General features: G+C 38.1%; 1 protein-coding gene across 5 annotated transcripts in view; it reads left to right on the plus strand.

Annotated features, from left to right (window-relative positions):
- Positions 1–25688, plus strand: part of col18a1b (collagen type XVIII alpha 1 chain b) — a 71790-nt gene extending 46102 nt beyond the window's left edge. For all 5 annotated transcript variants that reach the window (XM_062997641.1, XM_062997643.1, XM_062997642.1 and 2 more), the window contains 16 exons: positions 4491–4526; positions 4665–4718; positions 4840–4914; positions 4999–5061; positions 6297–6327; positions 6421–6456; positions 6586–6611; positions 8175–8285; positions 10330–10495; positions 10583–10629; positions 10714–10842; positions 10965–10997; positions 13226–13588; positions 14408–14605; positions 19522–19637; positions 21238–25688. In XM_062997641.1, the coding sequence (XP_062853711.1) occupies positions 4491–4526; positions 4665–4718; positions 4840–4914; positions 4999–5061; positions 6297–6327; positions 6421–6456; positions 6586–6611; positions 8175–8285; positions 10330–10495; positions 10583–10629; positions 10714–10842; positions 10965–10997; positions 13226–13588; positions 14408–14605; positions 19522–19637; positions 21238–21442 (1689 nt within the window). In that variant the 3' untranslated portion in view covers positions 21443–25688. The remainder of the gene's footprint in view (positions 1–4490; positions 4527–4664; positions 4719–4839; positions 4915–4998; positions 5062–6296; positions 6328–6420; positions 6457–6585; positions 6612–8174; positions 8286–10329; positions 10496–10582; positions 10630–10713; positions 10843–10964; positions 10998–13225; positions 13589–14407; positions 14606–19521; positions 19638–21237) is intronic.
- Positions 25689–25975: the final 287 nt, after the last annotated feature.

Raw genomic sequence — 25975 nt, forward strand, 5'->3', positions numbered from 1 at the left:
CACTCAATATACAAAATGTAAGAAAAGGGGGATAATTTCTCTTAATGCTCCCTCTGATTCTCCCTAATGGAGAATCACAAAACCAAAATACAAAACATACAAACAAACATTTAAAGGGGTTATAACTATACAGAATAGGACAATGCCTATTTCTGTAAAGTTATGCAGAGATTGTCCAAGAAGTTCATGCAGCCAAGTTCTGGAGCTGTTTATGGCTGTTACTTGGATGTATGTCGACAAAGATGTTGGATATGTCCTTAGAGAGATGTGGTGTCTTCAGGTGTGTCCACGATGGATGCAGTCCAGGAGCTTGGATGGTTGATTGCATGGCGATATGTCACACCTCCATTGTTCATCCATGTGCAATCCCATGCAGTGAAACTACGTTGGAGTGTGGCAGGTAGACATGTTGTTCTAGTGGGCTTCAACAGTCAACCAGGCAGATCGTCATGCAGACATACCCAGCTCACCTTCCAATTTCTGGGTATTTCTGTGGGAAACACAAAGAAACGTACGCAGTGAACTGTTTCTCATTGAGTTTAGTCTCTTTAATTAATTTAATTAATTAATTTACTTGTCATGTAAGGTTACTTGCTGCTCCTTACTATCTGTCCCTTAGGAGGGGCTGCTATGGTAATATACAGTGTGTGGAAATCTTCACCACAGAGTTTGGCCCCCGTAGTTTTAGACACATACAGTTCTTCTCTTGTGGCTCTGTATATTACCCACCCCTCCTCCTACTGACCCTAAATTAATTCAGAGGAGCAGACACGACCTTACATGAATTCTCATGTTTTCAGTAATGAGCAAAACCTGATATGGGCCATCCCATCTAGGTTCCTAAATGTCCACAGTTTTTAGCTTGGAGAATCAGACTTTAACTTAGAGAGAAATGGAAGATATGTTATTACTGCTACACTCGGTGTTAGTAAGTGATGCAATACTTGCTGGTGGTAAAAACTTGTCCTTTTTGCTACTTCATCAGCAAATCTGTTGTCTTGTGCTTTAAATGAAATCCCCTAGTGTGTGATTTGACTTTAACAATAGCTAAATCTGTGGGTAAATGAACTGCCTCCAAAAGATTCTGTACCAAATCAGCATTTTTAACAGGGGTACCTGCAGCCGTCAGGAAACCTCTATGTTTCCGCAATGTCCAAAATCATGGACCACCCCAAATGCATAACAAGAATCTTTATAAACCATAGCCCTCATGCCTGATGCAAGTTTACATGCTTTAGTTAGGGCCACCAACTCAGCCTGCTGTGCTGAGTAAGAAGGAGGAAGACTACCACTGGCTGAAGTTAGGTAGCTGTCAGTTACTGCCCATCCAGATTTACGCTGACCATCACTATGGGTTAAGAAACTGTCAGTAAAAATAATCAAATCAGGGTTATCGAGAGGGGCATCTTTAAAAACAAAATGAGGATTAGATAATTCAATGCAATCATGGTCGTCTCCTTCCTCAGTGGCATCAGTCAGTGAAGACATCATAAGAGAGGAAGGATTGTTCATGGTTACCCCAACTGGAGGTAGTTACTGACAAGACACGACCATTATTGAGTAGTGCTGACACAGAATGAGGACTTTTATTATTATTTGTTCTAGCGTTCATGACGTTTTGTCCAGGGTTACCTTTAAGCAGATCGTATAGTGGTTGTGAAATTGCAGCATAAGAATTTATCCACGGTCTCCAGTATTTGCATAGATCTAAGAAAGCTCGCAATTTGTGCACTGTTCGTGCACTGTAGTTGCCAGTGACATTGCATTAACTGCAGAGCTTCTAGCAGGCAAAATTCATCTAGAACCCTGGGTAACCCATTGTCATGAATATTGTACACCAGCACAACACAACTGTGCTTTGTCACGCAAGGCCTTGTGTTCTTTGCTAGCCAAAAGATCAGGAAATGCCCTCATATCTGTGTCATGTGTTTCCTTATTCTCACTACTCAATATAACATTATCAACACCAAGGTTCCACACAAAAGTCTGCAGAAATGAACAAAGAGCAGATAAGCTCCCTCAGAAAATCCATGCCAAAAATATTTTCAACTTTTCCCACCCAAAATTGCCATGAAATGCTTTTAGGCCCTAGATTAACAGATATGGGTGAAGATAAAGTTAAGGGAATACCAACATTACCCTTTCCCTCAGCTGTGATGTGTTTGTCTGTTAAAGGTAATCCTAAGGATATGCAAACGGTTTCAGACAAAGTAGTGACTTGAGCGTCTGTGTCTACAAGAAATTAAAAATTCTGTTCTCTGATTTGAACATCAACGCGTTTCTCAGATACTTCACTGATTTCCTTGATTTCACTTTCCCTATTATGTACCTCTGGTGATACATTAGTCACAGGTCGCATTTGAATGTGTCTTGAAAAAGATACTTGATCACTAGCATGGTCAGAATCCTTATCAGATAAAAAGAATTCCGATCCATCAGAGTGGTCAGTCTCATTACTCAAGGCATCCTCTGTGTAGCATGGCTGACCTGGCAGGGGGGTTACCGGTGGGGGACGGCACTGCTGTTTTGGTTTAGATATGCAATTAGCATGTTGCTGCTCAAGATCTATTAGTGAATGCCGAAGGTTATAGCAGCTGTTTCATGCTTTTTACATTTACTCTTTAGTTCAACAACCTTTGCCTCAGCTTCTTTTAACCTTTCATCCATTGATTTCAACTTGTATTCCCAATATTGCTTATAAACAAACAGACATTCCTTAACTGAGTCATGCTTAAGGCCGAAGCCTAAAGCTGTTTTACACTCAGCAGGAGTCCATATTTTATTATCAGTGAAACCCTTGGATGAAAAGTACTGATGTCTCTTTTGTTCATTAATGTGGTTCTTTACTACGTCATTAATTAACTTTTCAAACTCTAAATCAGTCCACTCAGGCATTTCAGTCCCTCCCTTAACTAAGGTGCTGGATTTATAGTTAGGAGGCTTCCAGAAGTCTTTACCAATATCCTGGGCAATTTTACTTTTACTAAACATGGTGAGGAAGCAGAAAAAACAAACAAAACAAAACAAAACTTTCCCTACTGACCGGGATTGCAGCAAAACAAAGGCATTACAGCAGTAACGAGCAGTAACTCTTTTTAAGGAAGGTGATAATTACAAGCACCAGTAACCAACCGAATTCTTAAACAGCTGTAAAACAGATTACACTAACAGTAACCAACAGCAAACACAGATTACGACAAAGGTAACCAACGAATTCTTAAACAGCTGTAAAACAGATTACACTAACAGTAACCAACAGCAAACACAGATTACGACAAAGGTAACCAACGAATTCTTAAACAGCTGTAAAACAGATTACACTAACAGTAACCAACAGCAAACACAGATTACGACAAAGGTAACCAACGAATTCTTAAACAGCTGTGGACGGATTACACTGACAGTAACCAACAGAAGTGGACGGATTACACCGACAGTAACCAACAGCAAATATACAGATTACTACAAAAGTAACCAACGAATTCTTAAACAGCTGTAAAACAGATTACACTAACAGTAACCAACAGCAAACACAGATTACTTTTAGATGCAATAACAATCAAACTTCCTTTCTTTCAGAGAAAATATCTGTTACAATCAGTAATAATGCAGAACATTTTTTTTTTTTCTCTTTTGCAAAGAGGATAACCTTTACTGACTCCGTTTTATCTTATTCAGCCAAAATTTCTCTTAGGTTCGAAATGGCGTTTACTCACCGAGGTTTTTAGTTTGCCATCCGGGTCACGGCACCAACTGTTAGAAATTCAGCAAAATTCAGGAGCCAGGAGACCGCCAGTCTTCAGGAGTATAGTCGTTTATTAACACATACAGATAGATGTATGGGCACAGCTTGGAAGACCGACAAAAAATCTAACTAGAAAGAATATTGTGGAGCCTTTTCTACACTCGAAGTGAGGGGAGGAATTAGGGAGAGGAGGAGGAGGTTAAGGGGGACGGAAATGACAATGAAGAGGGGAACAAAGGTTGGGCTAGTGTAATAAAAGGGTGTTGGTTTTATAGTGCACAATGGAAGGGGTCAGGATACAGGATAACAAAAGATGTGAGGAGACACGATTAGGTGTGTAGGAGACAGGGAGTGGGGGTAATACAGGATGGGGGATCAAACAGGAGGGCTCACTCAATATACAAAATGTAAGAAAAGGGGGATAATTTCTCTTAGTACACATGACCAACATTTGGTGTTGGCACATCAGCCCCATATAGGAAGGCATTTAATAAGATTATGGAGTATTCATTCAATAATTTGTGTCAATTCATTCACAAAAGTATTTCTGAAACATACACTACTGATGAGATGGTTAATGTTGCAATTTATTCCAAACTAGTAACCTCCTAAACTCAACAATTAAGAAAGGGTGTCCATATACTTTTAGCCAGTGTACATTTGGCCATGTATTGTGTCTCTTTAGGCAAGACTTTAGAGTTATAATACACATTGACTCTTCTTTTTTTCATTTATCTCTTTCAAGGGTAAACCAGGACCTCAAGGACCAGTGGGGCCTCAAGTACGTTTTGTCTTTGTCTTTTTAAATAACAAAAAAGGAAAAGCTTAGCATGGATTTGAAGTTGAATAATATTTCTTGCATTTTATTCATTGCCTTAGGGTGTGATATAATAACTTTTGGTTTTTTGGTTTTTTTTAGGGGCCACATGGTCCTGCTGGAATAAAAGGAGAAATAGGATTACCAGGAAGACCGGTGAATATTTTAGTTCTTTACGTATTATTAAAAATCTTTGAAGAACTTGGAAATATGAAAATGCTGCTCTAACTAAATGTTTATGCACTGTACCTTGTATATCTAATACTGTGGAATTTAGGGTCGTCCAGGTTTAAATGGAAAGAAAGGGGAAAGGGGAGATTCAGGTGATGGGCTAGCTAGCCATGGATATCCGGTAGGAAATAATGAATGCATTATAAATCAAAAATTTGGACAATGCATGTGTTCGAAATTTCATGGATTTATGGACTTATTTCAGGGACCTTCTGGACCACCAGGCCTACCTGGGCCACCTGGACCTCCTGGACTACCTCTGGGCACTGTCAGTATTATTATAATTTTTTTTAAGACTGCTTTTTTATGTCACATGTCACATACACTATCTGTCCAAAAGTATGTAGACAGCCATTTCATTTTAAGTGCAGGTGTTTTAGTCATCCACTTCTAACAAGTATAGATAGATATTCTGTTGAGTACATATTGTGTGCTCCCGTGCACAAAGTGAGGTCCATAAAGACGTGGTAAGAAGTTTGGGACAGGATACATTTGAATATTATTTGGGAGCAAAACCTTCTTGTCCAACATTACCGCCTATGCTTTTTTGACTGAATGGGCACAAAGTCCTGGAGGAGTGGAGGGAAAACTGGGATTGGGGCGGCAACCATATTAATGCCCATTAATTGGGGGATGGGATGCTCAAGCTTCCCCGTGTCTGTGTGGGTTTCCTCCAGGAGCTCCGGTTTCCTCCCACAGTTCAAAAATATGCAACTGAGGTAAATTGGAGATACAAAATTGTCCATGACTGTGTTTGACATTAAACTTGTGAACTGAATAATCTTGTGTAACAATTAACTACCTGTCCTTTCATGAATGTAACCAAAGTGTGTAGAACATGACGTTAAAACCCTAATAAATAAAGAAATAAGTTTAACAAGCTTATGGGTGGATGTCTACTTTTTAAAATTGCAGCTTTTAAACGCTTTTGTACGCATTGCTACTGTTGCAAAATACCTTGAATATACAGGGGTTTGATGAAATAACTTGGTGGATCTCCATGTTTATTCCTTCAAGGCCACCCAGCGCCCACCCATCCCTGTCAATATTCAAAGATCCCCTAGACAGGGGAGGGTATTTTGTTTTATTCCAATACTGACAAAAGTCATTATTCCCAAGCATATGTTACTTAACAGAAACATTTGGTTTTATTGTAAAAACAATCTGCTCAGAGCTGAGCATCAAATGATCCCATTTCTCAAACATGCCATATTAATTTCTATCTCAAGATTTACGCTGATGTGAAATGTAATATGCTGGAATTGCAGCCTTATTGATATATGTTACGCAAAATTAACATTTAACACAAGTAAATACCCCTTAAAACACTGTATTTGCTATTTCATAAGCAAGCAGATTTACCTAAACTGTTGGTTAGTGGCAAGCTAATGAAAAGAAGCACCAAGTAAATTCATTACTGTTACTGTTATTTTGTCCAACCCCTGCAAAAAAGAACGCTAAACTTTAATTTCTGTTGTTCTAAGATAACTCATGTCTTTTCAGGAGTATAGTGGCAGCTCCAGATTTTATGATGGTGAGTTTACCATGCCTGTGTGTTAAAATGTATTAAAGTTATAAAAAAAATATGGTTATATAAATATGCATAACACAATTCTTTTCTCTACAGGTATAAAAGGAGATCCAGGTCCTGTATTTTTTTCAGGTACAGGTTTTTTACTAAACAATACCGATGGAACAATACTCTGTAGAACAATAATCTAATGCAGGCCAAACAAACGTCTGTTCTTATACAACAAAGCATAGAACTACTTTCTGTTTTTCTTTGTTACAGGCAGTGTTGACATTCATTCACTGAAAGTAAGTGAATCCTAAATAGCATGACTTAGTTGCATTACATTTACAGTTTCAGCAATTAGCAGATGCCTTTATCCAAAGTGACTTACAGTAGTGTGACAGTATACAATCTGAGCAATTGAGGTTTAAGGGCCTTGCTCACATGCCCAACAGCACCAACCTGGCAGTGGTGGGGCTTGAACCAGTGACCTTCTGATTACTAGTCCAGTACCTTAGCCGCTAAGCTACAATTGCCTAATTGCATTAGGGTGAAAATGTGTGTATCCACTACAAAAAAGGAATTTTATTTTACCAAAAACTTAACTCAAACCTTGAGGTGCATTGGGTAGAATTTTGAAAGTGTTATAAAATCCTGCTCATTTAGCAAGAGAGCCAGCCATATTTTTATTTGTAAGCAATAGGTGTAGGAGCAGTGACTGGTAGAAGGAATTAGATTAGATTAGATTAGATTAGATTAGATTAGATTAGATTAGATTAGATTAGATTAGATTAGATTAGATTCAACTTTATTGTCATTGTGCAGAGTAAACAAGTACAGAGCCAACGAAATGCAGTAGCATCTAACCAGAAGTTCAAGATAGAGATTATATAAATATAATACATAGTTAAAGTGCAAAAGTGACCAGATAAGTGAAATGAGGAGACATATAAGAATATTAAGACTATTAAACAGATAATGATGATTGTACAGTGAATAGACTAATATGTATTTACAGAGTAATGAAGGTGACTAAAGTGGTTACATGAATGAGTAATGATGAGAATAAATAAAGTGAAGTATATAAGTATAGCAAGTATATACAGTATACACATTATTGTTGTGCTGGTGTAAACAGTGCAATAGTGCCATGTGCAAATTTGCAAAATACTGATGGTATACACAGTTGAGATGATACATTTGTAAAAAGTACAGAGTTAAGTGTGTTACAAAGTGCAGTGATATTTTTACAATGGTGTGCTAGAGTTTAGCAGGGTTACAGCCTCAGGAAAAAAAAGAATGATACTTGGTCTAATTAAATTGTGGCAAATGTTTGCTTTAATTGTTTTCTCCAAATATTTTTACCTTATTTGCTTATTTTTCAACCTACTGCAAGTATGAACAGAAGGACACCAATTACAAAGTGAAAAAAAGTTCATCAATAAAAATCAAAGCACATAGCTTGGCTTATAATTCTTTAGTATATTTTTTTAACTAACAGCTTTATCTTGGTCAGGTTGCACTGGGTCCTGTCCCGTCCTAAATCAAAGGCTTCAAGGCAAGAGCACTCCCTGAACAGAATATCAATCTATTACAGTGCATCACAACTTGGACATTCACTCACTCACTCAATAAGAATAATGAATAATAGATACATTTTACATTTTGTTTTTTGAGACAGGAGAGGTAAATAGAAGACTTTAAAAAACCTAAAGCAGAGGATTAAGCAGAAATCCATAATTACCATGCAGAAATCAAGGCAGTTTGGTCCTCCCTACTGATACAGTTTGTTTTCATTGGAGCTTATTGTACATTATAACTTTACTGTACATACTATACAATTTTGGATAACATGTTTGTTGCTGCAGAATGAACTAAAGGGTGAACAAGGTATGAAGGGGGAAAAGGGCGAGCCAGGAAGCTACTACGATTCTCGTTATGATGGAAGGATAAGTTTGCCTGGAATACAAGGACCTCCGGTAAGAGTTTCTTTGTAATTCAATGTGTCCAATTATTGAATTCATGCAGGAAATAAAAAAAAGTGTTCCCTAATAATATCCCTAATAACGAGTGTGGTTAGCATTAGGCCCTATGTAGTTTGCCTACTGGCACACTGTTTATGAGGAATCATGGGTCGTGGGGCTTTACCTACCGATATCATAATTGAGACACATGAACAGTCTAAAAAGATAATTTGCTACTGTTTGGCTGACCAAAATTTTAAATAAATCTGTAGTTAGTAAATTATTCTCATTTAAATTGTTTAAATTTCATTCCAAAAAAGGGACAGTATGTAAAAAGTAAATAATAGCATAAAGCAGTGATTTGTGAAATACATTTAACATGTATGTTATTGCAAACATCTACTGTTAAACAGGTGAATAGGTAACAAGTAATGCTGTCATGATTGGGTATGAAAGGAGAAGTAGGCTCAGCATGCAAGAATGAGTTGGTTTGCCACTCAACCAAAATAGCTCAAACAAATAGTTCAACAGTTTAAGAACAACTTTTTCTCAAATGTCAATTGTAAGGAATTTTATCATTTACAGTCCATAAAATCATCAAAATCAATACTGACACAAAGCTAACATGGACTGATGCAAAGTGGTAACCTGTGGTGTTTTCTAACTTTTTAAATTGTATTTGGAAATAACAATTGGTGTCTTCACTTCCCAAACTGCTAAAAGGAAAGGTGATGCATCATAGTGGTAATTATATCTTGCTATATATTATATCTTGGTAATTAATCTGCTATAACCTTTCTGGATTGTGTTCAGCCATCACATTTATAATGAGTGTTTAAATACAATATACAAAGTTATAACATTAATTATCTTCACTTTGTAACAATTGGATTTGTAAGTCTATTGGCTCTTGTGTTTCCTTCCACCAAAATGGATTTGACTGCCAGGACTTAATAGATATCGATAAATAGACATATTTATATTTATAAATAGACATATTGTTGCTTTATCCTGGTCATGGTTTAGGCGGGCCAGGTTTCCCTGGGAAAGACTAGATGCAAGGTTAGGATCTATTGCAGAGCTTCTGCCACAACAGCCTCTTTGTAGATGCCCACCTGTCAGTGGCGGTTCTGGGGGGATTGGGGGTGCAGCGGGGGCCAGTGCCCCTGTGACAACCAGCTTGGCTCCCCCTACAGCTACAGTCACCTCACTCTTGTGAACACACGGTGACAAGCTGCACACCAAAGTAACCCACATTTTCCAGTCGGACCATTTTAGGGGTTTTTAGACTGAAAACTGCATAAATAAAATGTTGAATTCTATTGAATATTGACTGTTTCACCTTAATGCCCACAATGCACATTTGGGCAGAAAGTAATTGGCCCCTCTAACATAGCCTCTGGCCCCTGCCTGCCCCCCTCACCTCACATGGTCTAGAACCGCCACTGCCACCTGTCCAAAAATACAGCTAAGATTGAAACTGCTGTGCCACTCGAGTGTCTAAAATCAATTATATGAAATAGATTATGTGGGTTCTAATTCATGGCAACAGTTAAGCATTGTTTTTTTCTGTTCCAGCATGATTGTTCCATAAAGTAATATTAACAAATTTGGTGTGGTCAATAATTTCCTTCGGGATAAATAAAGTATCTATCTATCTATCTGTCTGTCTGTCTGTCTGTCTGTCTGTCTGTCTGTCTGTCTGTCTGTCTATCTATCTATCTATCTATCTATCTATCTATCTATCTATCTACATAAAAATGCCCTTGGAACAGGGTCTAACAAACATGTAGTCAGGTGTCAACATCTCTTATAGTGTATGTGTCTTTTAGTTTAATCAAACCTTGTTTCATTGTCTGGTGCAGATACAAAAATTGTTTGTACTCTGCAATTTATTTTATATTTATATGTTTATATTTTACAAAAGTGCCTTCCACAGACCTGTTTGAAAATAATCTTGTCTACCTTTGCGAAAAACTGTTGTTTCACTTTAGTTTGATGTAACACTGCATTCCATGGGTTCTACTTAAAAGTTTTTCCTTTGCCTTTATTTGTATAGGGCCCTAAAGGGGAATCTGTTGTTGGACCTCCAGGGCCTCCAGGATACCCTGGATCTCCTGGAACTGGTTATCCTGGTCAGCCAGGAAATTCAGGTCCACCAGGCCCTCCAGGACCACCAGGTCCACCAGGATCAGCATTACCAGGACCATACAGACCATCACAACGTGAGAAGCACATGATTTGTGATTTAATTTTGATTAATTACAGACTGCTGTATTGACATGTCATATTAATATCTTTTTGATGTTTAGCAATCAGTATCCCTGGTCCTCCTGGTCCCCCAGGACATTCACAGGGGGTAGGTACAAGTTATACGCCACTAGTCTAAATTAAAATTTGCTTCCCTGTCTTGTCAAAGCTTACCTTTATTTCAATACTTTAGGTTATAGTGGCCAGATCTCACAGCTCAATGGCCACAGCAACTCGCCATCATCCAGAGGGCACGATAGTATATGTCCTAGATGAGACTGAACTGTACATCAGAGTGCGAAATGGTGTTCGGAAAATCTTGGTAAAATTTCAGAATATCACCTGTACAGAAGTGAAATTATCTATTTCTATGTGTATGTGGGGGTGGGGTCATCACACTGGATGTATTGCAATTTAAATAATGGTTTCACTTTTTTATTCCAGTTGGGAGAATATGAGCCTTTTCAGATTAACTCTGTAAGTTTAATACAAACATCTGATTTTAAGCATTTACCTGTTATTGTTCATCTAGACTATATGGCCAGCAGTATGTGTACATCTTGTACTATTAGCTTGTTGGTTATCCAATTCTGAAACCATGGGCTTTAATATAAAGTTAGGAAATGCTTTTGACTAGACTTTGTCACATCAGGCATTACTATTATGCAGCAAGGCCTGCAGTCATAATTCTAATTTGTCTCAGATGTGTCTACAAAATCAAAATGAATTTAAATTACTGTTTTAAAGGTTTAAGTCCACAAGATTTTCTGGTATTTATTTGCCTAGTCATTGAGTCATTGAGTCACTGATTGGCCAACCAGTCATATTAATTGTTTTATTAACTATCAGTAATTAAATTCAGGTCTAGGTCTACAAACCCAATTTCCAGAAAAGTTGGGACATTTGTTGCAATAAATAGGAAGAATCTGTTATTTGTTATTTCTGGTCTATTTTTTTCTGTTTTTAACTGACAAAATACAAAGAAAAAATTTTCAATGTTTTCACCAGCTGACCAGCTTTATTGTATTTTTTAAATATAAACATTCAGCCCAACATTCAGTATTATTAATAGAAAAGGTGATGAAACACAGTTTAAATTTTTTTAACAATTTGGGAACTAAGTATAATATTTGTTTCACTTTTGCATAAATAATTTTTGCCCATTTTTGAAATTGATACAAGACTTCAGCTGCTCAAAAGTCCATTGTTGCCATTGTTTGATTTTTTTGCATAATGGGGCATGCATTGTTAATATGAGACAGATCTGGATTGTGGCAGGCCAGTTAACCATACACACACTGCTGTGTGATCCATCTGAGATGAGCTCAGGCCCAGAGAACTCTGCATAAATTTCTGCATAGAACTTAGTATTTCTGCATTAAATTGATGCACAGTGTATTAACGTTTGAGGTTTGAGGTTGAATTCTAGAAGCAGTGGCAAACTGTGTTAAGTGACAACAATTTTTCAAAATACTCTCAAATTCATGTGGCTATATTTATCACAGTACCATGATGGTTTCACATGCAATGCGGTATGAAGGTTTGATGGTCACAAATTCAGCAGTGGAGCCCTGTCCTACACAGACTGAAATTTGTCTAGATTTCCTGAATCTTTTCACAATACTATGTATGGCAGATGGCAAAAGACCTAAATTATCTTAAATCTCTGACAAAATTTGCCCCAAAGTGACAAGCCACAACCTATCTTTGGGTTTAAAAGGAGGATCTAGCAATATGGTGTAACTTTTTTGCCAACATTTTAAGTGTGTTGCAGCCATCAAATTCAAAATTTGTTCATGATTACAAAGTATAATCAAGCTGGTCAGGCAAGTATTTTTATTTTTGTCAGTTAAATGAAGGATCAAAACAATAAAGAAATCACAGAAATATTGTTTTATTGCATGTATTCAAAATGTCCCAACTGTTCTGGAAATGTTCTGGAAACGTTTGTTGATTTGTGTAAAACTCTATATTGTCATTTTATACTGTACATTCAATATTCCCTCTTTAATAGAACTGATGTTCTCTCCAAAACCTTAAAATAAACAGCCCCTGACAGTCATTCCTTTTCTACCATTACATTTGCCACCATGGCAGCTTTACTAATTACACTTATTACACTGCCAGATGCTGTATCTCCACTGCTTCATCGTCCAATAGCAGTGTGCTTTACACCATGCCAGATGACACCTTGTGTTCTTGTGTGCAGCTGCCAAGACTTGGAAACCAAGTTTATGATTCTCTAAGTTAACATTATTGACATTAACTTTGGAACTTCTTGGTGATGCAACAAGTCATATTTTTCACCATTACAAAAATAAAATCCAAATGGCCCACCCTGTTTAGGTAGATATTAAGGTACTTTTTTATGACAGCTTTACTTTTGTGAGAAGTCTTCTCATGGAGTGACTGCTGTAACTGCTGAAAAGATCACATATTTTAACAATTTGTTAACCTTTTGTTTTTTAAATGACATGTCCAACAAACACATTGTCAGGTGTCCAAATGCTTTTGGCCATATAGTGTATAATGCATGGCAATAGTAAATACAAATAGTTAAATACACCTAATAAAGGGGGTGTTTACACACTTTTAACCATGTGCTTTATGTGTGGTTTATGGCTATTTTTGTAACTGAATACTGAATTGATCAGATTGTTATCCTACTATGCATTATGCAATGTTATTTTTTCATCCATATTTAGGACAGTGATGTAGCAGCAGTTGTTCACTCTTCAGACACTTATACACCCTCTCCACCCAGAGTTTTTCCTGAGACTGATGGACAGCAGCTTGTGTTGCCTGATGCCAGAATCCAGCCTCCATATGAACCACACTACCCTACTGACCCACATTACTTAAATTCACGATACACAGACCCCAGATATGCTACTACAACAGGCACACATTATCAGCCTGAATCTATTCCCAGATATCAACCAAATCACCCTCACCACAGACACCATCATCACTCTGGATCAGAGCATCCGCCTCACAGGACACCAGTGTACAGGCATAGTACTCCAGAAACCCCAGCTCCCAAACATGAGCACTTTTCTGGCCCTGCGGTAGGTACCCACAATTTAGTTTCTAACTCAGTCTTTCTCTTTTCTATTTTTTATATTGTTACATAACATTAATTATACAGTTCCAATTTGGCAAAAGTTTGCGGAAGGTGCTTGCCATCTACAGTATGACTATACCCCTGTGTACCAAACAATGTCTAAAAATTATGCCAACATTATTGCCTGACTTGAAGCACTTTTGACTGAATAGGCATGAATTCCCTCAGACGTCATCCCTTAGATGACATTTGAATATGAATTTTGACCTTCAGATTCTTTATTATTAGAAAGATAAAACATTAATTACTTTTATTACAGCACACAATTTACTTTCCCTCTCTCGTGAGATATGATTGTGCCACAGGCATAAGATAAGGTTTAGTGGTTATATTTAATACGCATTCATTTATTTACTTATTGTTTGTTTCACTTTATCCTGGTCAGGGTTGTGGTGGGTCTGATTTGTGGGGTAAAAGGTAGGAAACACCCCATACACCCCATCACATTTTTAGGAGCTCCAGTTGGCCTGACTGCATGTCTTTGGACTTGTGGGAGGAAACTGGATAACTCGAAAGAAAAACCCACCTGGAAAATATGCAAACCACACAGAAAGGACTTGAGAAATCGTACCCAGGCCCTTCTTGCTGTGAGACAAAGCGCTACCCACTGTACCACCATGCAGCCCCTAATCCAAAATTGAAGAAAGAAAATGAATGTATACTTTTCTGTGCCAACAACCATAAAAACTAGAACAAAGCAGGACTGTATGTTTATTAATGTACAATGCTTTCTTTAATAATCTGTTATCTGTTTTAACTGTAGCTGCACCTAATTGCACTGAACTCACCTCAAAATGGCAACATGTTGGGGATTAGAGGAGCTGATCAGCAGTGCTTCCAACAGGCTCAAGCTTACGGATTCAAAGGAACATTCAGGGCGTTTTTGTCCTCACGACTCCAGGATCTCAACAGCATAGTGCGCAGTAAAGACCGCAATCAAATTTCTATAGTTAACCTAAAAGTAAGTTGTGTTTATTATGATGACAAAGATTCAGGCTAAAATAGTTCAAACAAGCATCAAACTGAACGTACTGTGTTTTTACTGTTTTTTAACACAATTTCTAAATAAAAAAATCTACACAAAGTATCTCCAAGAAATTAAAAAGGAAACATAGGTACAGTGGGGCCAAAAAGTATTTAGTCAGCCACTGATTGTGCAAGTTCTCCTACTTAGAAAGATGAGAGAGGTCTGTAATTTTCATCATAGGTACACTTCAACTATGAGAGACAAAATGAGAAAAAAAAATCCAGGAAATCACATTGTAGGATTTTTAAAGAATTTATTTGTAAATTATGGTGGAAAATAAGTATTTGGTCACCCACAAACAAGCAAGATTTCTGGCTCTCACAGACCTGTAACTTCTTCTTTAAGAAGCTCTTCTGTCCTCCACTCGTTACCTGTATTAATGGCACCTGTTTGACCTCGTTATCTGTATAAAAGACACCTGTCCACAGCCTCAAACAGTCAGACTCCAAACTCAACCATGGCCAAGACCAAAGAGCTGTTGAAGGACACCAGGAAGAAAAGTGTAGACCTGCACCAGGCTGGGAAGAGTGAATCTACAATAGGCAAGCAGGTTGGTGTGAATAAATCAACTGTGGGAGCAATTGTAAGAAAATGGAAGACATACAAGACCATTGATAATCTCCCTCGATCTGGGGCCCCACGCAAGATCTCATCCCGTGGGGTCAAAATGATTATGAGAACAGTGAGCAAAAATCCCAGAACTACATGGAGGGACCTGATGAATGACCTGCAGAGAGCTGGGACCAAAGTAACAAAGGCTACCATCAGTAACACACTACGCCGAGAGGGACTCAAATCCTGCAGTGCCAGGCGTGTCCCCCTGCTTAAGCCAGTACATGTCCAGGCCCGTCTGAAGTTTGCCAGAGAGCATATGGATGATCCAGAAGAGGATTGGGAGAATATCATGTGGTCAGATGAAACCAAAATGGAACTTTTTGGTAAGAACTCAACTGGTCGTGTTTGGAGGAAGAAGAATGCTGAGTTGCATCCCAAGAACACCATACCTACTGTGAAGCATGGGGGTGGAAACATCATGCTTTGGGGCTGTTTTTCTGCAAAGGGGACAGGACGACTGATCCGTGTTAAGGGAAGAATGAACGGGGTCATGTATCATGAGATTTTAAGCCAAAACCTCCTTCCATCAGTGAGAGCATTGAAGATGGAACGTGGCTGGGTCTTCCAGCATGACAATGATCCCAAACGCATCGCTCGGGCAACGAAGGAGTGGCTCCGTAAAAAGCATTTCAAGGTCCTGGAGTGGCCTAGCCAGTCTCCAGACCTCAACCCCATAGAAAATTTGTGGAGGGAGTTGAAAGTCTGTGTTGCCCAGCGACAGCCCCAAAACATCACTGCTCTAGAGGAGATCTGCATGGAGGAATGGGCCAAAATACCAGCTACATTGTGTGCAAACCTGGTGAAGACTTACAGGAAACGTTTGACCTCTGTCATTGCCAACAAAGGTTATGTTACAAAGTACTGAGTTGAACTTTTGTTATTGACCAAATACTTATTTTCCACCATAATTTACAAATAAATTCTTTAAAAATCCTACAATGTGATTTCCTGGATTTTTTTTCTCATTTTGTCTCTCATAGTTGAAGTGTACCTATGATGAAAATTACAGACCTCTCTCATCTTTCTAAGTAGGAGAACTTGCACAATCAGTGGCTGACTAAATACTTTTTGGCCCCACTGTATACTCTGCAGAAGAGCCAAAAAAATGATTTTGGTCACAGGACCTGATTTCTTTCCATGAAGTACCTCATCCTGGTCAAGTGCGCAGTAGGTCTGGTGTCACCTGTAGCACTGGTGCAAAGCAGGAATATGCCCAGGACAGAGCCCTAATCCATCACAGGCCAGCACACACCTATTCACATGTATGGTTAGTTTAGAGCAGCACTTTTTTATGTCATGGAAAATGAAGGGAAACCTAATTACCCAGAGGAAACAAATGCAGACACAGGTGAACATGCCAAACTACCCACAACTGTAATTGGAGGTAAGGAAAAATATCAGATTCCCAAACCATTGCTGTTTGTTTTATTAGGATTTTAATGTCATGTTTTACACTTTGGTTACATTCATGACAGAAACAGTAGTTACTCATTACACAAGATTCATCAGTTTACAAGTTTATATTGAACACAGTCATGGACAATTTAGTATCTCCATTTCCCCTCACTTGCATGTCTTTCGGGTGTGGGAGGAAACCGGAGCACCTGGAGGAAACCCACGCAGACCATTGCTGTGCAACATCCACTCTACCAGCTTTCACCGTGCCATTTATCCAGCCGAGTAAAAACATATTTTAAGAGATGTGGGTGAAGTTTGACCAATCACTTCAGTACAATTTGGAAAAAAAGTCAGAAATAATTGTGACTGGGAAAATGTTACGCAGAGAATCAAAAGCTGCTAAAAAAGAGGTTGGAAGGATTTATAAAAGGTTGACACACAATAACCACATAATTAAAATATTGACATAATATTTAGAAAAGGAGACGCAAAATTTGAATTAGAATAGGTATTACTTACTTGAGGAAATGACATCATTTGAAAACATTACTAACATTATTACAGAAAATGCCTAGTTGTTAAAAATATTTGTTACAATATTAAATGTTTGCTGTAAATTAATATTTTTTTTATTACTACTATACTTTTTCAATTGTACCTTTTTTATATTATGTTTGGTATAGTAATACAGCAGCTACAGTGCCTTGCAAAAGTATTCAGCCCCCTTGAACTTTTCAACCTTTTGCCACATTTCAGGCTTCAAACATAACGATATGAAATTGTAATTTTTTGTGAAGAATCAACAACAAGTGGGACACAATCGTGAAGTAGAACGAAATGTATTGGATATTTTAAACTTTTTTTAGAAATAAAAAACTGAAAAGTGGGGTGTGCAATATTATTCAGCCCCCTTGCGTTAATACTTTGTAGCGCCACCTTTTGCTGCGATTACAGCTGCAAGTCGCTTGGGGTATGTCTCTATCAGTTTTGCACATCGAGAGACAGAAATTTTTGCCCATTCTTCCTTGCAAAACAGCTCAAGCTCAGTGAGGTTGGATGGAGAGCGTTTGTGAACAGCAGTTTTCAGCTCTTTCCACAGATTCTCGATGGGATTCAGGTCTGGACTTTGACTTGGCCATTCTAACACCTGGATACGTTTATTTGTGAACCATTCCATTATAGATTTTGCTTTATGTTTTGGATCATTGTCTTGTTGGAAGATAAATCTCCGTCCCAGTCTCAGGTCTTTTGCAGACTGCAACAGGTTTTCTTCCAGAATGGTCCTGTATTTGGCTCCATCCATCTTCCCATCAATTTTAACCATCTTCCCTGTCCCTGCTGAAGAAAAGCAGGCCCAAACCATGATGCTGCCACCACCATGTTTGACAGTGGGGATGGTGTGTTCAGGGTGATGAGCTGTGTTGCTTTTACGCCAAACATAACGTTTTGCATTGTGGCCAAAAAGTTCGATTTTGGTTTCATCTGACCAGAGCACCTTCTTCCACATGTTTGGTGTGTCTCCCAGGTGACTTTTTATAGATATCTTTGAGAAATGGCTTTCTTCTTGCCACTCTTCCATAAAGGCCAGATTTGTGCAGTGTACGACTGATTGTGTCCTATGGACAGAGTCTCCCACCTCAGCTGTAGATCTCTGCAGTTCATTCAGAGTGATCATGGGCCTCTTGGCTGCATCTCTGATCAGTCTTCTCCTTGTTTGAGCTGAAAGTTTAGAGGGACGGCCGGGTCTTGGTAGATTTGCAGTGGTCTGATACTCCTTCCATTTCAATATGATCGCTTGCACAGTGCTCCTTGAGATGTTTAAAGCTTGGGAAATCTTTTTGTATCCAAATCCGGCTTTAAACTTCTCCACAACAGTATCTCGGACCTGCCTGGTGTGTTCCTTGGTCTTCATGATGCTCTCTGCGCTTTAAACAGAACTCTGAGACTGTCACAGAGCAGGTGCATTTATACGGAGACTTGATTACACACAGGTGGATTCTATTTATCACCATCAGTCATTTAGGTCAACATTGGATCATTCAGAGATCCTCACTGAACTTCTGGAGTGAGTTTGCTGCACTGAAAGTAAAGGGGCTGAATAATATTGCACGCCCCACTTTTTAGTTTTTTATTTCTAAAAAAAGTTTAAAATATCCAATAAATTTCGTTCTACTTCACGATTGTGTCCCACTTGTTGTTGATTCTTCACAAAAAATTACAATTTCATATCGTTATGTTTGAAGCCTGAAATGTGGCAAAAGGTTGAAAAGTTCAAGGGGGCTGAATACTTTTGCAAGGCACTGTATATGAGAGCAGGGTGCATGGATTACAGTAACATGCCCACCTGCTTGTGCTATTGGCTGACAGGGGGCATGGAGGTGCAGATGACTGACAGAACCGCTCCCTTTATATAGCACTTCAAGGCTGGTTGGGACAGAGATTCTGCTTAGTTTCTCCAACCAGTTGTTTTTCTTTTTTTTGTTTCCATTTTCCAAAGGTTGGGTTGTCACTTGCTGGTGGATTGAGTAGGTGGCACTAGTGGCAACCCAGCTTTTCTGTATATTTCCTTGCCTTGCAATTGCTGGGGGTTTTATTCATTATACCCCTGTGGATGAATGCATGGCTTGTCTGTGTTTTTGTGACTATCTGTTACCACTTTAGATGTGGTTCCTTTATGTTTCTAGCTTTATTTACTTTTGGCCGTTTATGTAGTTAGTTATTTCTTTATTCCTTTTTATTTGTGGTTTGGCCTTTAAGTACCCTGCACTTAGCACAAATATAATTATGTGAATACATTTTTAGTCATGTTTTTAATTCATTTGTACCTTCCCCTTCAGGATGAGGAATTATTTAGTAACTGGGAGTCCATCCTTAGCAAGTCTGATGGAAGGATGAGACGTGAAACACGTATTTACTCATTCGATGGCCGAGATGTCCTCAATGACAATGCCTGGTGAGTTAGAAAAAGGGTTAAAGTGTAAAAACTAACTGATTTAGGTGTAACCCAATTTGCATCTTTTGTTCTGTGGATTCAGTTGAATAGATATAATTGCCATTTTACCCTTTAATCCACAGTTACCCTTAATAATGAAGTGGTTTTTGCAATTACAGCTGCAAACCATCTTGGACATGTCTCTACAAGCTCTGCACACCTAGATTTGGGTAGTTTGTCCTATTTTGGGTTCGGTGCATCCTATTTGCTTTAATTATCCTTGGAATCAGGGCCGACGCTAGGGGGGGGGCTGAGGGGGGCATTGCCCCCCCAAATTATGTCTTTGCCCCCCCCAAGCACAATGCAAGCAACGGCTATTTTTAAAATTATCTCTGAACCAATCACAAAAATGCATTTTGTTTTACAGTGTGAAGATATTTCCTTGCTTATTCCTGATTGGCTCTTTGAGTCATATAAAAATCGGCAGACTGCCCCAAACAGTTCAGTTCGGCAGTATATGTTCTGTTAGTGTGAGCGAGAGGCAGGTATACTGGTAAACACTTTTTTTTTACAGAATTAGTATTCTTTTGTTTTCTTTATATTTTAATTTCCCAATAATATAAATATTCTCACTCATTCCTATTTCCACGTTTGAATATTCTCAGTCTGTGTGTAGGTACATTTGTCAGCTTTGACTTAAATTTGTATTAAAGCCTTTCAAGAAATAGAGTTGTTCTATTAGTAATGGCAATTTAATTAAGGGGGCGTATTAAAATGAAATACAATTAGATAATCTTTTTTCTCCATTTACATAATCAACATGTATTTTTTAATCATTGGGTTTTAAGTTTAAGTTCGAAAACATGCATTTTTATTTCTTTACCTCATACATCACTTTAAGCCAGTATCAATAGCTTGGCTGTCATCATTCATGCACAAATCAAGCCTTGAATATATTTCTGGCTTCAAAAACATGACTATCAACATGCCCCCTCATTAGGTTTTACTGCCCCCCCAAGCAAAGCAGTCCAGAACCGGGGCTGCTTGGAATGCGTCTAGAACTCAACTGGAGTACACCTGATTTTACATTAATTAGGCATAGTTTGAAACCGCACTGACCTGGATCCATAAAAGCCCACAATACATTGTCAGGGCAAAAACCAAGCCATGAAATTAAAGTAACTGTCTGTGAATCTCTGCGATCAAATTCAGTCAGATAAATCTTAAAAGCATCTGAAGGAAGAAAAAGTCCAACTGCCCAAATCCAGGTGTGCAACGCATTGTAAAATGTATCCAGAGGAACTGCAGCTGTAAAAAAGCCAAAGGGGCTTTAAATAAAGGATACTTTTATGAATAAGAGTTTTTAGATTTTGATTTTAGCATAACAGACCACTGCGCCACCCGAGCGACAGAAAAATCCAGCAAATGTTTTTTTTTCCTTGCTCTAACACACATATTAACCTGGTGATTACTTAGATTATTTGGTTAATTACTATGTATTGTAAGTCTGTGGTACCTGGAGATACAACAGATGTCTAAATAGTAAAATAACCCATTTTTATTGAGCAGACCATCCAGTACTGCAGCTGTGCACCCCTGCCTAATATATTTTCTCCCACAGGCCTGAAAAGATGGTGTGGCATGGTTCAAGTACAGAGGGGCAGCGTCACACAGATAGCTTCTGCGAAGCTTGGAGAACCAACAGCCCTGCAGTCGCAGGCATGGCCTCCTCTCTCCAAAGTGGTCGCCTTCTGCAGGAGATGCCACGCAGCTGCTCCAATTCCTTCATCCTGCTGTGCATTGAAAACAGCTACAATGCCAAATAAGGCGATATTTTTTCTTTAGTTTTTACAGCTGCTTTAAAACACACACAAACACTTCCAGACAGAGTTTAGAAGAGTGAACCGTGCAATACTGTCCACAAGAACAAAAAGTTGGAACATTCTTTAAATTGTAACAAAAACAAAAATCTGGAGATGTCTTCACACTTTTTTGCATGACACTGTAAGATACTATGATAAATATAGCCATGTTCTTGGGCGTACTTTGAAATATCATTGTCATTTAACACAGTTCGCCTCTAATTCAAGACATGCAACCTGACAGTTCAGGTTCTCTGGACACAAGTAATTTCAAAGAAATGTGTATGGTCAACATTTTAGCTTGTTTGGGGTAAATGGATGTCCACTTTTCCTTGCTAAAGACAAAAAGGACCATCTAGACCAGTGGTCCCCAACCACCGGGCCATGGACCGGTTCCGGTGGTCATTTATTACCGGGCTGCACAGAAAGAATAAATAATTAGAGATCGTTACAAAAGCAATGAAAACACTGCTTCCTGTTTTTTCCAACACACTTCGGGTGTTATTGTCTCCTAACCCCCCTAGGTGGAAGCGTCTCGTTGCAGTGAAAAAAGCTCAGGTTTCCCACTGATTTTCCATCATTTGTGAGTAGTATAGTTATTCTATTTTAAATCCCCCTGCCCCCGCTTGTCCGTGAAATTATATCTTATGTGAAACCAGTCCGTGGTGCAAAAAAGATTGCTGATTTGGACTGTTATTAGCAAATGGTGCATCAGTGCCCACAGCATGTGTGAAGGTACTATAAGGTACTAATGGGATCCTTGCCTTGGGATTCTATTGGGATCATTGCCTCATTCTACATGTGATTCATTATGTGTCCACAAAGCCTGTTTGTAAGTACATGATCATGTACTACAGTACTGTCATCTATTGAAAATGAATTAACAGGAAAGTTGTGGTACACATGCCATGTTTAAATTTTTTTGGCATTGTTGCAGGCATTCAATTTAAAATTGGTTCATTATTATCAAATACAATTAAATTGGTGACTGAAAACATTGGAATTTAAAGCTTTTCGGAAAATGTTCCAACTTTTTTGAATTGGGTTTGTATAATTAAGACTCAGGATAGGTGGTATATTTTTACTCAATGCGTTGTGAGATTTGTCTGTTTTATTAGAAACCTTTGATCAGTTACAACTACTATAGATATGTGTGTGCATAACAGATGGACTATGGTCAGTAACTATAGACCTACTATATATCAGCCCCCCATTTCCCCTTTACTAATGGTAATGACTCACCATAGAACCATCATTAAACAAATATTATGGTAAATAACATGCAATGGTATGTCACTGTTTCATGTACTGGGTGCACCAGGACAGTTTAGTATTGGGTATTGGGACACCTCTACTACTTTATGTTTCAGCCACAATTATTGCTAACAGTTTAGGTGACTGTCCACCTAGGCACAAAGTAGAGTCTGTAAAGACATGAAGAAAAGCTTGGTTTACAGAAACTCCAGTTGCCTGCACAGAACCCTGACCTCAGCCCCACTGAACAGCTTTGGAATGAACTGGAATATCAATCAAGACATTTTTGACCAACATCAGTGTCCAGCTATGATGGGCACAAATTCCCACAGACATACCCCAGTCTTGTATGAAGCTTTCTCTAAAGAGCAGATTTTAGAGATGAAAGGATCGCACAGCATTTGTTTTTGGAATGGGATGTCAAACAAGCTTGTGGTCAGTTGTCCAAATACTTTTTCAGGACATTTTCAGATGCTTCAGTCTTTGAGTGTTTTTATTGTGTGGGCAAGAAATTTATATCAGTCTTAGTATTGGAGCCTATACATATATATATATATATATATATTATTATTATTTTTTTTTTTTTTTTTTTTTTTTTTTTTTTGTTTCTGCATTTTCTCCTCCCTTTTTTCTCCCGACTTTTAGCGTGTCCAATTGCCCGATTGCGTCACGCTTCCTCTCCACTAATGCCGGCCCCGGCTCTGATTGAGGAGAATGAAGCTAACCCACGCCCCCTCTGACACGTGGGCAGCAGCCGTATGCATTTTATCACCTACACTAGATGAGATCAGCTGCGGATCAGCTCTGTGTACGGAGAGACACACCCTGATCCGCACTCTTTCCCCACCCCTGTGCAGGTGCCATCAACCAGCCAGCAGAGGTCGTAGTTGCGTCAGTCATGACAGAGTCCCTATCTGGCTTAATGCCCCACCCCCTATATGCACAACAGGTCAATCGTTGTTCATGTGGCTGCTCAGCCCAGACAGATGGCAGAGCTGAGACTCGATACGATGTATTCAAGATACCAACTCTGGTGTGCTAGCGTGTGTTTTTACTGCTGCGCCACCTGATCGACGTATCTGAGCCTACTTAAATTAAAGTTAGAGTAGAAGGACAAGATGATGCGTATATCATTTACATAGGAAATTAAGAGAAGGCATATGTGGATGTGATTTTACCAAGAGAACAGTTGTAAAGGTAAAAAGGAGTGGTATGACAATTCCTACTTGTAAAAGTGAAGTATCGTGTGGCAGAGATTAGATGCTTAGACAAAATGGAGAGGGCAATCTTGTAGTTTAGTTAGCTATTCTAAAAATATTACTATATAGAAGTTAAAAGTTTAAAAATCATGTTCTAATAAATTAGTCACTTCTATGGCGGGGTCACTTGCCATCATTGCCTAATATCACAAATTTTATGCACTTAGGAAACAAATGCTTGCCTTGCTGTTAGCTGTATGACTACCATACTATTCTTAGTGCAGCAGTGACAAACTAGTACCATTATCAAAGAAGTCTACCCCCCAAATAATATCTAATTAGTGGTGGAACTTTATTGGTCATTTTCCATTGATAAACCAAGTAGAGAAACCTAACAAATAGTTTATACTAACAAATGGGCTTCAGTTGGCAACATGGTAGGTTTGTATATGGTAGGTAGCTAATAAAGTGATAAACATGTAACTAAATAGATGGATATCACAGCCAGTTCACAGCTCTGTATTTTTAATGAACCATTAAAATATAACAGATCACACTTTTTAATATAGGCCTGTAACTGGTTCCTGTAACACTTCTTATATGTCAACATTACTTATATTTTTTTCAACCAGCACACTTAGTAGTCTGTTATCAGACAGTTTACAAAAACATGCATTCATTAACAAAGTGTTTACATACCAAGTTACAATCCGGTTATCAGATTTAAAAATTGCCTATCAAGATGGTAACATAAACTGCACACTAATTTACTGATATATAAAATCAGAATATGGAGTTATAGATTTAAAAACATTCAGTAAAAAGACCTTGTGCTGTGTGTACATGATGAGAAACTGTCTACATAAACATGAATATTTATGAAACATTCTGTAATTCTGTATATCCCATCACGTGCTTTAGATGTGGTGTATGCATATTTTAGGGGAGAGTTAGAAGTTCATGCTATAACCTCACTACTAAGGTACTTATCTGGTATGTACATTTGTTACCTAAAATCTGATTACTGAATGAGCCATGCTGACCCATTATTAATGGCTACATCTGATCTTTGGCATGTAAACACACTTAGCACTTCACTTAAAATGCTCAGATTCAATTCGCTTGTACAAAGCAGTAATGTACAGTCATCTCATTTGTTTTTACCTTTATAACAATTTAACTGCAGCTTTGAAGTACCATGATAAAGTACAATAAACCCAGCATACCATTGAATCTTACTAAATACAGTCTGTGACAGCTGGTTGCCTTTCTCACCTTGAAACTGTTTATAATGTTAATAAGCTATTTTTAATAAAAACCTTATATACACTAAACAAGTTCAGTAAAACTTAATGTGACTTAAGATTTTGGAACTATTAAGGTGCTTTAGAAAATCCAACCCAAAAGACACAAGACCATGTGAGGTCTGTTGTTTCCCTCCCTTGTATGTATTTAACTCATCCATCTATCTCTAGCTTAGCGTGTAATGTATAATCAACACATGTATAGTTTTTTTTTTTTTTTTTTTTTTTCATAGAAATGATGTTAAAGACTTCAATGTCTATACATCTATACGTAGTTGCACCTAATATTTTAGTTCTATATTTATTTGGAAATAAAACTAGAGTTTAATATCTTGTAGCCTGCTGTACTACAGTATGCACTGTTAAAAGGTTATAAAACCACTACCAAACTGGGAGCCTTTTTACATAATGTACATGTCATTTGTCACAATAATAAACGTTGTTTTTCTAAAATATGCTTTTCTACTTCTTGTATTTTCACACCATTATTTTACAGGCACAAATCAAAAGAGTTGGGACAGTATGGGATTTTTTTCTTACATTTACTTGACTTTTATTTCATTGCAAGCAGTTTGAACCCAAGACAATTCATGTTTTGTCTGGTCAACATCATTTTATTTGTTAATAAACATCCATTCCTTTAATTCAGACCTGCAACACATTCCAAAAATTGGGATGGTAAAGCATTTACCAGTTCTCTGTTTTTGTCCCATTCTTCCTGCAAATATGTCAGCACATGG

This window comes from Trichomycterus rosablanca, chromosome 6 (assembly GCF_030014385.1).
Source record: "Trichomycterus rosablanca isolate fTriRos1 chromosome 6, fTriRos1.hap1, whole genome shotgun sequence".
In the NCBI taxonomy this organism is placed as follows: Eukaryota; Metazoa; Chordata; class Actinopteri; order Siluriformes; family Trichomycteridae; genus Trichomycterus; species Trichomycterus rosablanca.